Genomic DNA, 12,828 nt, shown 5'->3' on the forward strand with positions numbered 1-12,828 from the left:
CTCAAAAGGGATAATCCCTTTTCAAGAACAAGAAGGAAAAAGAAAAAAAGAAAAAAGGAAAAAAAAAAAGGAAAAAAGGCAGCTGTTATCTTTAAACCAATGGTAATATGTGAAGCAGCTGGTCAGAAAATGTACTGGCTACTAACTCTAGTTCTGGCTGCCAAACTTGTGATCGATAGGACCTGTTACTTCAAGTGGTGTTTTCATCATAATTTAGATCTTTAAGGACAATTCCCATTGGATTAAGGACTTCCCATGTGATAAACAGTCTCCCGACACAGGCCTGCTCTAAGTGACTTGTCCATCATCTCACATAAAAAAAACTTTGTGGCAGAGACATGGATTAAGTCCTCCAGAACATAATTCAGCTGTTTAAGGAGCATCTTCCTTCTTTGTGTGCCTTCTACAACAACTGAGGTAAGGCTTCCACAGAAAGCAACCTCCCTCACAGAAACCTCAGACAGAAATGCACAAAACTTACAACTATGAGCATCTAGCCTGGAGGTTACACACTGTGGACTGTAAACCCCAGCTTTCCACCAAACCACAGTCAGAAAAGCTTCTTGGTCTATCAGCCACTGCTCATTCCTCTAAATGCTGTAAAACGTGCCAAGTCACACACACACATGCACACACACACACACAAAAAGAAGTGGAGAATTGTCAAGAAAGTCTAAGAATCAACCCTGACATGGGAAATCCACATCAAGACCAGGGTGTGTAGTTAAACCACAGGCTGTCTGGGCTAAGGACAGCTGGACTCAGAAATCAAGAGAGTATCAAGGATACAGTTAGGCTTTTAGGCTTCTGTACTAGGTAGAAATAAGTCACCACAGAAGCAACGATTTTCTCAATTGTCTGTAAACTGAGTCTTTAAAGACAGGCTTAGATGCAGATATCAACCAGACACATGCCATAAATCTAGTGAGGTGAATCCCATCTCCGGAACCAAGAGACCTGTGAAAGGGAATAAGGAACACAAAACTATTGCTAATGAAGTGAAAACTAGCAGAGTGATAAGGCAGGAAAAAAAAGAAACTGCCAAAAGTCCAAATTCTGATTGTTCATTTGAGTACAGCTGAGATGCTCAGCTAGGTATAAATGAGTTGTTTTGTTCTGGCCCTAAGTATTTCAACAAGTTTGTCCATCCTTTTAATATTTTCAGGTCTCATCTCTGCTGTAAACAATAGCTCGAGGCCTTAAATAATTTCATTTCAGTCCATTCCAAATTATTTTTACGTTGCCTAATTTAGACATATATCCTCCATATTTTGATAAAAGAAGTAGAAGGGTTTCTCAACCATGTGTTTTGGAATAGTTGAAGGCATTCAGCTTTATGGAGTGATTGACATGAACAATGTGGTGGCATCATCTCCAAGTGTACTCATAGCTAAAAACCCATCAGGAGAACATATTACTGTAATTTTGCCAAACTGGACACTTATTTTCCACAATTGTTTCTACAATCTAAAATTTGCAAGATGACTGGACAATTAGCTTTTGGTAACCTTTAACTAAAATTGTCCTTCCCTGGAATCATCCATTTGCAAAGAATATGTGTGCACCAAACTCAGATCAGCACAGAAAACATTTGCACTCCAGTAATCAGATAAGAAAGCTGGGTGACCTTTTGCTGATCTCTGATGAAACAATTAAGTACATAGTTGGGATTTATGCTGCAGTACACCACAGCACTATTCCACATTATCAAAAATGAAAAAACTATTGCTTTTTGAAACTGAAAATTACAGACTCATCTCTTCAGAGCTAGTATTAAAGGTGATATTTTTAAAGGCATCCAACCTCCAGTTTTAGAAGCTAGAGACAGATTTTTCTGGGTATTCAAGTGCATCAAATGCAGTATACATTTAGTCCATTTTCCATAGTACTTCACTTTCTTTGATTTGAATATGGAGCCTTTCAGCTTTCTGAAAATCCCAACTGTAGCCTTGTAATATCTTCAAACAATTTTTATGCATATTTTACACATCTGGCTCCTCCCTTAGAAGCAGTACATAGTGCCTGAAGTCAATTAGACCATCCACAAAAGAAGTGTGCAAAATGACATGTAATAGTTCCACGCTTACCTTTCAGACACCTGGCACCAGGATCCACAAGTGCAGACTAGGGACCCACATGGCCACACGGCCTTCAAGCTTTACGGGCTCAGCAATACTTCATCCCAAGACATCTCACCCCAGCTATCCATGCCCAGCTTTCCAATGGAAGGAATGACCATGATACAGGGACAGAACTCAACTAACTTTGACTACATACCCAAATTTTAAGGACTAAATTCGGGTATGATGAATCAGAAAAATTAGTCATCCACAGTGGAATATACCTCGCTTGGCATCTCCAAGTCAGGCTTCTGGCTGAAATTGGTTGTCTGGCTCCTGCTGAGAACTGATGGTGAGCAACAGCCCCCAGCGAGGAGATTCACTCGATCCTGAGAGAGGTGTCAGATGGGCACAGAATGAATCACTCTCTGCAGGTGTCTCTTGTTCTCTCTTCCCACCGACTGTAGAGAGATGAGACATAAAACCTCTAAACAGCTAAGATAAGGTGAGATGAACCTCACCCTCAAGAATCGGTGAGTCTGCCAGGCCAGCAGGCCCAGACTTCAGGCTTCTTGCTATCCAGGAGATGCCTTTACCCCTGAGCTACAGTGTTAGCCTCCCTCTTGTTTATAATGCCTCTGGCCCTCTGAAATTTGCATCTGTTTCTTTACTGTGGCAAGCTTGAACAGGATGGGTGGGTGTCCTCCACCTTAGCCTTATCTCTGGTCGTTAGGGTTGCTTTGCAAGCAAGAGGGAGTTTATATCACCTCTGATGAGGAGAACATCGAATCTGCATCACTCACTTCCAGGACAAGTGCTCTCATGAGAAAAATTGCTTATGAGAAAGCAGCAGATCTTTTCCTCCTTTGCCCCTGAACTTTCCGGCAGCTCCAGCTGCTGCTCCTTGTGCTAAGCTCCATGCTGTCAGTGTGCATTTAACCATGACTTGTGCACACCTCCTGGACCTGGCCTCTCCAGAGATTTAGACGCATACCTATTCTGTGTGTCCCAGGTGGGTTTATGCAGGCGACAGTCACTAAGAAAGTCAGCTTAACCTAGATAACGCTCATTCTGGACCAATAAAGGAGCAAAGTTTTAACAGCCTAGGAAACTTCACTAGAAGTCTCGCGGTTCAACAGGACTCGTGAGGGTAAACATGCATTTGAAATGCTGTGCACATATTTTGTTAAACTGCACTTCCAGTGTGAGTAGAATTAGACTTTCTTGACCATAATTTTTTTTTGTACATTAGTTAAAAAGGACTGAGAATGCTGTGGGTCCTGTGTTGACATAACCTATAACAATAGCTTTGGAAAAGTTAAATTAGTACTGCCTGCTTAATATTACAAAGCTTTCCACCATGGAACTGAGGTATTCTTCCTGAAGACAACAGGAAGGCCAGATTGACCAACAATCAGTTGCAGAACAGACTCAATATCTCCTCTATGTTCATGAAACATTATTATTATTATTATTATTATTATCATTATCATTATTATTATTATTATGGAGCAACAAAACACACAGAGCATACTACATAAACACACTTATAGTTGAAATTACCATAATTTTACAGTTTGGGGGGTGGAGTGGGGTGTGTGTGCTTAAAACCAAACCCTGAACAGATTTGCAAAATCATCACCCACCAAGCCAATTCCCAAACCATTTTTTTTTTTTTCAGTGAAATTAAGCCAAGCATTTTGTGATCTTATTCCCACAGCCCAATGCCTAAAGATCAAAATTGGGCCAAAGTGGGAGACTGAGGGGAGCTGGACCAGTCAGACAGATAATTTACAAAAGAATAAGCCCCTTTTTTACTCCTCAGTTTATTCCTTATTGCATATGAGGTACTGTCAGTAATCTGCTGCCTGCCCCCTTCTCCATTTTCTATCCTGAATAGATTTTCCAGAGAATTGGTGGGGAGTGCAAAATCTGAAACATTTTAGACCTACAATAATTTAAAGGTATCACTAGAAAAGCTACACTAGATGAAAACCATCTGCTATATAAGCCATGCACTAATAAGTGAACTTGCTTGATCCCAGATTTTAGCATGCTAAGAGTCACCTAAATGGTTCACTATAAGCACTTATAGAGGATGATATGTAACTTAATTAAAACATGGATGTTGCATTAATAAAATAGTTAAAGATTTTTAAAAATAAATGTATTTGGCTTTGAGTAAAAACATAAAAGTTAATACATGGATCTAATACACCTTATACCTGTAGAACTTACTATGCCAGAGAGATCATGCTCTCAGAAATATTTCACAGCAATTTTCTTCAAGTAGAATCAGGTAAGCAATAGCCCTTTGCAGATAGAAGTTTATGTAGCAAAGCCTTCAGGGCACTGGTCGTACTTACGAAAAAGAGAAATCCTACAAAACAGAAATAAACATTAGAACTAAAGCATCTGAATTTGGATTTGATATAAATGCTGCAGCAAAACCATGCAATTCACATGGAAACACTCCTCTTTGCAGGGTGGTGCTGGAAAACACAGTTTGAGTAAAAGTCATTTTACTGCACAGCAGCAGTTTAGGAATATGATCATAAAATGATACACAAGTCAAAACAGAATCCAAACAAAGGCCTGGCCTTCCTATAGTCCAACACTTCTAGCCAAAATGGAGATGTCTCAAAAGAACGAAAAAACATTTATGTTTTGCCAAAATACTTCCAAAGCATCCCAAAAACACACGGCTTGGGATTAACAGAAGCAAATCAGAGATGCTTAAAAGCGGGGATGGAGGGAATGATGCTGTGCAAAAGTAACATTATTCAAAAGCACAATGAGGAAAGAGGAAAAGAGATCTTAGAAGTTGTCGGATCTGTGGCATTTGCAAATATGGCCCAGAAAATAATGGAGTTTGGAAATGGGTCTCGGAGAAGGTGTATGCATACATTCCTTGAAGCAGCAGCAGGAGGGTTTCGGAGCGGAGGGGGGGTGGAAACAGTGGGCAGGGCATTCTCGTGCCCAGTGAAGGACCTGGAGGCGAGGGAGCTGCGGTGCCAGCCCCGCCGCCCGAAAGCCGCTGCCGGCAGAGCGGGACGCCAAGAGCCCTGCCAGGGGCAGCACGGGGGTGCCGGGAAGCAGGACTCCTGCTCCCAACAGCACAGGTGTTCGCAGAGCGCCGCGGAGCAGGGAGATGTCACCGTGCTGCTGCCGCTCCGGGGCTGCCCACGCAGACGGAGCGCGCCGGGGCCCCGCTCCCCAGGCGAGGGGCACAGCAGCGCTGTCCCACGCACGGCAGCCGCGCTCCGCCGGGCCGGGCCCGGGTGACACCGACTGCGGTGGCACACGCACGACACGCGCGAGGCGTGGGACAGTGGCTGCAGCCGCGGCCCTGCCAGCCGGGTTCGCAGCGCTGGGGCCGGGGGCACGGGGAGGGCCGCCGCCGGCACGGCGACAAGTGGGGAACAGGGAAAAGTAGAAGGAAAAAAAAAAAAAAAAAGTCCCTTCCCCCAAGGCAGCTGCGGAGTGTGCTGAAACCCCCTTTTAGGCACAATCAGCCCCGAGCATCTGGGCAAGGATGAGGTGGGTGCAAAGTGCACGGGGAGGAAATGTGTCAGCTGCAGCATCCGAGAGCAGCGGAGCAAGCTCAGACGGGAAATGAGCTTGCGAAGTGCACCCGACAAGATGATCGCGGGGATAAGTTGCTTCTATGGAAACTGCAGCCCGATGAACCAAAAAACAGTTTGATGGCAAAGTTTTAGCAGGAGCCGGCTCATGCCTGGTTTCAGCTACATTCCCCACCCCCTGAAGAAAAAAAAAAAAAAAAAAAAAAAAAAAAAAAAAAAAAAAGCGCTTCACAATGTGTTTCTTGTTATGGACAGAAAAAAAAAAAAAAAGGAACAAAAAAAAAAAAAAAAAGAAGAAGAAGAAAAAAATGAAAAAAATGGGGACACAGGTTTTTTCCTGTATGGGCTACATCATATTAAGCTGTAAGTTTAGTTCTGGACAAACAATCTCTTGTTGCATCTCTGGGATGGAGGTTAATGAATTCCCACAGATGATGTTGGCCAAACAGTGGTCGGCTTGTGACTTGATTTCCAGCATCATGATGTGAGGGGATCAGTATAGAAAAGCACTTTGAAGGGAAGAGGCTGCCTACAGCAGGATTGTTTCTACAAGCTAATTGTACTGAGTGCAGCTGCACAAAGCTGGATCAACAGTAATAGAAGGCGGCGCAGACTTCCTGACGCCAGCCCCGCAGAGCTCCCACCAACAGCCTGGCAATTCCAGATTGTTTTCCAGACCTTATCTCTCCCCCAAGTTTTTTTTTTTTTTTTTCTTCTTCTTCTTCTTCTTCTTTCGCCTTTTTTTTTCTAATTTTGTGACCGGAACAAAAGTAACAGGAAAATCCTTTGTGAAAGTAGAAAATGCTGTTACAGATCGGTGCCTTTCGCAGAAGTTGTAACTAAATATTTTGCATGCATTACTCTCCCTCCCGCTCAAAAGAAAGAGAGAAAGAAAGGGGGGGGGGGGGGGGGGGGAGGAAAAAAAGCCAACTCCCAAACTTCTACAACTTTGAATGAATTGGAAACGTGAGGCAAACAAAAGGGAGCGGGTAGTTAAAAGCGGCCGGGTTTAGCGAGATATTTTACCTGGTACATTGAAAACTCCTGTATCAAAACATATTTGGACACCCCGCTTGGACAGGCTGGATGGTGTCAATGACTTGGAACCGGGCCAATTTTAACAGATTTTTTTTTTTTCAGTCTGGTTTGATGGCTTAAATACGCGGCAATTAAAGCTATTTACATTATTACTGGATGTTTTAGATAGATTTCATTAGAGGCAGGGGACAGGCCCGCGGAGGAACGCGCCGGTCCCCAAGGGGGGCAGCAGCGCCGTCCCGCAGGTCCTGCCTCGCACACGCACGGGGGGAGCCTGGCCGGGGGGTGACTGTGTGACCCTGGGGCCGGGCTGAGAAGAACTTCAGAGCCAAAATAGGCAGCTAGAGAGCCTTTAAAAAAAAAAAAAAAAAAAAAAAAAAAAAAAGTGAAAACACACTTTTTTCTTGGGGGGGGGCGTGGGGGGTGCGGCCGGACCGAACCCCCCACTCTACCCCACATCGGAGCCTGGGAAGCGCTGCCCACTCCTTCCCGCCCGGGTCGCGGCAACCCGGTCCCGCAGGGCAGCCCGGCTGGGGGGCGCCGGCACCTTTCCCCCCCCTCGTCCATTCGCGATTTTGCCCGTTTTACACTTTTCCTCTCTCCTTTCTGCGGGCGCCCCCCCCCCCCTCCCGCCTTCCCACATTCCCTCGTCCTCCCCCCGCGGCCTGGCGGGGCGTCCGGCGGCGGCCCCCGCTGCAGGTGCGCCCGGGAGGGGGAAGCGGGGCCGGGCCGCCGCCGCGGGCGCAGCCCCGGTCGCCATGGCAGCCGCCTGAGCGGCGCCGCCGGGCCCGGGCGGCGCGGGCGGGGGGGGCGGCGGCGAGAGGCTGATGTCACGGGGCTGGCGCCGCGCAGTCCGGGCCGGCCCCGGGCGCGGGGCGGGGCGCGGGGGCGCGGGGGGGGACGGCGCCCCCGGGGCGGCCGCGCTCCCGTCGCCGCTCCGCGCGCCCAGCGCCGCCGCGGGCTGGCGCCGGGCGGGGGGGAAAGCAGCGCGCCCGCGGAGCGCAGCCCCGGGTTTGTGATCCCGGGGACGCGGAGGAGAAAGCGGCGCTTTGTGGCGGCGATTCCTCACAGATGTTTGCGGCGGCTGCGTTTCGGGGCTGGGAACTGGCTGTAAAAGTCCCGGCTGAAAACTAAGAGGCGGACGCACTGTTCCCGAGGCACTCGGAGCTGCCTGGGACGGGTCCTGGAAAAGCCCCCCGAGGAGTAGCTCGCAGCCCCCCACCACGCTGGTTTCGGGCTCCCCCCCTGCCCCGCAGCCCCCTCGGCTCGCCGGGCAGCGGGACCGACGCGGCTGCGACACTGCTCGTGGGGCCCGTGTCAGAGCGCAGGAGCTCCCAAAGCCAGCGATCTTCTGCCAAAGCTTTTAGTGGCAAAACAGCAGAATTGAGGGAATTAAATGTTAGGGAAAGCCACTTCAGCCGCTCTCCTGGGGGAAGCGGAGCCTGGCTGCTCGCCGGCTCTACTTCGCGTGCAGAAAGCGCACATGACAGTCATTTGATGACAGAGCAAATAGCCAGGTTAGCCTCTCCACACAACTTCCCGGTGTTCGAAAAAGCCTGCTAAGCCCTTGGTGCGGAAAACCGAAAGCAGTAATACGGGGTCCTCTGCAGCGCCCGGCCGGCCTGTGCTGCCGCGCTGTCTAAGACCAACAGTGATGGGAGAAGCATGAACATATTTACGTTGGCTATTATGACACCAAAACCACTCAACATTTCTTCCACTGCTGCCTTCATTAGACAGAAACGCAAGCATGTTGCAGAACCAAAACCTGTAGGTTTGACCTTTAGGTTTGACCTGTAAGTTTGACCTGCACGTCAAGTACCACCACCAATTGGTATCTTAGAGATGTAAGGGTTGAAGTCGCCCTAAGTCGTGATTTTAAGGAAGTCATTAATTGGCAGGATGCTTTTTATTATTATTTACTCTCTGTAACTGCACTTGAACAGTGTTCTTGTCTTCCTATCAGATTGAATGTCGAGATTCACTTTCACCCTTCGCGTTTCAAAACGCGTTGAATTGTGTTCCTGTCAGCCTCGGCACCGCCTCCAGTCCACCCCGGAGAACAGCCCGGGGACAAACACCCTGGTGTGACAATCGCCAAAGTGCCCTGTTAAAAGAATAGCCAACCACCAGCCCAGAAATGCCACGTTAATTGGAAAAAAACCTGATGTGGCTCTTCGCAGCTTTGTCTCCAAGTGTCCGTAATATTCCTCTCTCACAGCCCCGATCCCCTTCGTGTAGCTATGCAACAACCGCGCAGATAAATCCAATATTTGTCTCCTTTTTATATTTATGATTGGCAGCACAATCCTCACTGATTTTATGGATGTATGCGTTTACTACGGGTTTTATATGCAATGAACACTAACGTGTTTTGAGCATCTGTATGGTTTTACAATTAGGGAATTGCTGCGATTTGTGCAGAACTTCATTAATATTAGTTGTGTGTATACGTTCACGCTTTTTTAAGTTGAACTTTCCTTAGGTGTGGAAGGGAAGGTGGAAGCTATGTCCGTTTGTTATACAGCCGGTAGCATAAGCAAAATATAGGATAATACAATGGAACTAAACTTCAAAAAAATAATTAAAGTCACTTCTTCAGCTCAACAAAACAAAACAGAAAAACCCCGAAAACTTTTTCCTCTGGAATGTTTCTGGAAGATGTTTCACTGGCTGCAACCAAAAGCTGCTAAAAGTACAGCGTGTAGTAAGCATTTGCATTTGTCACCAGAAACAATCTATGCATAATTAATGGCAGTACTGTGTCAGGAGCACTGATAGGGCGCAGATGAGCAGCCTTTCAAGGGTAATACATGTAAATGCACTTCCAGTATGCAGATTTGCCTAATGATCTCCAATTAATAGCATCATCTGAAGTAGCCCTGTTCTCAGGAAGCAGGGCGCCAGGAGTGACGCCTGCCTGGCTGGTGGGGTGCTCAATGTCCCGTCCTCACCAGGACGGAAAGTTACAGTGGGGTTTATAGGCTTATTTTATCTTTAATCTTGACTTATTTCATTCTTACAGCCGCAGCCTACAGCGCTGGCTGCAAACCCGGCCATCGACTTTCGCTGCCGTGCGCTAAGTAGGGACATGCGAACACCGCCGGGATGCTCCAATTCACGGTGACCTGGGGAAGGCTCAGCCCTCGCCGCCCCTCGCTGCAGCGGGAACTGCGCGTTCCGCACCGCGCTCCTGGCGCAGCGGTGCGAGCCCGCGCAGAGCCCGGGGTGCGGCGGAGGGCAGGGAGGGAGAGGCGGCTCGGGGGGACACCTGAGGGCCGGGCGGGAGCGCGGAGCCGCCATCCCAGCCCCCGCGCCGGCCCGCACAGCCCCGCGCACTATTTACTCCCTCAGCTGTGCGCGCGGCCACGCCCCCCGCTGCCATTGGCTGGCGGGGCGGAAGGCCCCACCAGTGAGGGCGCCCCGCGGTGATGGACGTGCCGGCGGTCACCAATGGCAGCGAGCGCGGGCCGGGCCCGGCCGCGGCCGCCGTATAAGACCGGTCGCGCAGAACCGACCCTCAGTGCGAGCTCCGGCAGCGCCAGAGCCGTAGCGCAGCGCTCCACAGGCTCCAGCCCGCCCGCCCTCCAGAATCCCGCTCTCCGTCCGCCTGCCAGCATGAAAGCCTTCAGCCCGGTACGGTCCGTCAGGAAAACCGGCCTCTCGGAGCACAACCTGGGCATCTCCCGGAGCAAGACCCCCGTGGATGATCCCATGAGCCTGCTGTACAACATGAACGACTGCTACTCCAAGCTGAAGGAGCTGGTGCCCAGCATCCCGCAGAACAAGAAAGTGAGCAAGATGGAAATCTTGCAGCACGTCATCGACTACATCCTGGACCTGCAGATCGCCTTGGACTCGCACCCTAGCATCGTCAGCCTGCACCACCAGAGACCCGGGCAGAACCCTTCCTCCAGAACTCCTCTGACCACCCTCAACACAGACATCAGCATCCTCTCGCTACAGGTAAGTGCATCTCCCGCGCCCCGGCTCGCCGCCGAGCCTGGACCGGGGAGCTGGGGCGGCGTTAGCGGTGTCCCCGGCGCGGGTGCCGGGTGACAGCGCCCGCGGCGGGGCTGGGACCGGCGGCGCCACGGGGGAAGCGCTGCGGGAGCCGGGACAATCCGCTCCCGCCTCCCGGGGACTGCTCGGCCGCCTCGCCCTTACCCTGCTCTTGTTCTCTCGCAGGCGTCCGAGTTCCCCTCAGAGCTCATGTCAAGCGACAGCAAAGCACTTTGTGGCTGAATCAAACGGTGAGTGCAGTGCACCTTTTTCCTAAACTTCGGGTAAAACCTGCCTCCCCGGGGAATGGGAGGCGTGATGGCAAGTGCTAAAAATAGGTCCTAAAAGTTGATTAGGAGATGCCTTTGTAATCAGTATGAAATAAGACTAATAACTGAGTCTTGAGGTCCTAAGTGCGTGTGTGTGTGTGTGTGTGTCGCTAAGGTTCACCCAGCAGCACAGGCTCCTCTGATCCTGCTTTGCTTAATGCAAATTCTTATCTGTTCTTGGAGCCTTAACTTCCTGGGCCAAAGTGACTGATTAAGTTGGGAATCTTGGCTCAATTCCTTGAATTCTGTGATGTGGGATTGTCTGCGCTATCAGTTAAATAAGCGAGTGCTTTTAATCAAATAATTGCTCTAAGAGGCAGACTGGCGCCTCTGAACATTGCGTTTACAGAGATCTAAATAAAGATTGGACTGAGAATCCTCTTTCTAGCCTTTCCCTGGAGTGTATGTTATTTTTATGTTCAATTTGTGCTCTTGAGAGCGAGTGTGTGAGCGTGTATGTGTTGCATCTGGACGCCAGGGTTTGCCCAATCTCTGAGTGTTTGGTTAAATGTTCAAACTGTGGCTTCCTCTCTGGCGCCAGTCTGTCCGGATCTCTGCCCTGTTAGCATTCTCCTAAATATGCCTCTTTTCAATCTCTTGCAGGTGTTCCACTGATGAGATTTTTTTTTTTCTTTTGCACAAGAAAATGTCTACAGGATTTTTTTTTTTTTTTTGAGGTGCTGAATTTATTTTTCAGCTGTATCTGGAGGGGGTAATCCACATTCAAGAAAAAGGACCTTTTAAAATGAATAAAGAAGAAAAAATCAAGATTGATCTTTATCCCCACCCCATTTTTCAACTTGGACTGAACCTAGTTATTTATGAAGAGACTCTTAAATACCCTTTCCCTAGTTGGAAGGCTTCCTTTATATACTATTCCCAACGTGGGGAGCGAAACAAAAATCTCACAAGGAGTTGCCCATTTTAAAGCAGACTTTGCCTTTTTTCCAAAGGTGGAGCGTGAGTACCAGAAGGATCCAGTGTTCAGTTTTTTAGGAAAGTCTGTGGTCAGAAATTACCTTTTTGACACAAACCTAGGACTGAATGCTGTGTATATATTTATATATAAATATATATATATGAGTGAAACCTTGTGAACTCTTTAATTAGAGTTTTCTTGTATAGTGGCAGAAATATACATTTCTGCAAAAAGTGTAATGATGTACTTAATCATGCTAAACTTTTTATAAAAGTTTAGTTGTAAACTTAACCCTTTTTATACAAAATAAATCAAGTGTGTTTCTTGAACTGATTGCTTGCTTTATTCTTTGGGGACCAACTGTTTGCTGGCTTTGATTTGTGTTGTTTTTGTTGTTGTTTTTTTTTAATACTTATACATTGTTATGAATTTATCAAGTAAAAATTCAAATATGTAGAGACTATAAAGAATAAAATTACCTGAAGTGAATAATTCTTGTAACTTGGAAAATCTTATTTTGAGTGTATATTGCAATCTTCGAAGTCATCTGCCTGTAACCAGTGTGAAAGGAACTAGAAAAGGAATTTATTACACAAGGGATGCTATTGACAAAAGTGCTTGGAAATGTACAAAAGCAGTTAATCCTGAGGCATTCCCATGGAGTATCGCCTTTTCTCTTCCCTCCCACCCCTCTGAATGATTCAGTTCGGGGTAGTAATGGCCCAGATCTGTTAATTTGTGCTTAGAAATAATCACTCAGAATTAAGGGTTGTGGGTGGTTATTAGTGCCCCAACTATTAAATTTCTCTAAAAAGGCTTTGAGTGTGAGAGTTGGTGATGCGTTAACATGAGATCTAGAGTGATGAAGTGACTGTTGCCTTTCCTCACTGGAATTT

At 47.7% G+C, this 12,828-nt stretch overlaps 1 protein-coding gene across 1 annotated transcript; it reads left to right on the forward strand.

The window, feature by feature from the left end:
- Positions 1 to 10,218: 10,218 nt before the first annotated feature.
- Positions 10,219 to 11,781, forward strand: ID2 (inhibitor of DNA binding 2). Its single transcript, XM_066179886.1, has 3 exons — positions 10,219 to 10,648; positions 10,871 to 10,935; positions 11,617 to 11,781. The coding sequence occupies exons 1-2, from the start codon at positions 10,301 to 10,303 to the stop codon at positions 10,925 to 10,927; spliced, it is 405 nt and encodes a 134-aa protein (XP_066035983.1). The 5' UTR covers positions 10,219 to 10,300; the 3' UTR covers positions 10,928 to 10,935; positions 11,617 to 11,781.
- The last annotated feature ends 1,047 nt before the right edge of the window (positions 11,782 to 12,828 follow it).

The sequence above is a fragment of the Chamaea fasciata genome, unplaced genomic scaffold (genome assembly GCF_029207755.1).
Source record: "Chamaea fasciata isolate MVZ Bird 193981 ecotype frontalis unplaced genomic scaffold, bChaFas1.0.hap1 SCAF_3, whole genome shotgun sequence".
Taxonomy (NCBI): domain Eukaryota; kingdom Metazoa; phylum Chordata; class Aves; order Passeriformes; family Sylviidae; genus Chamaea; species Chamaea fasciata.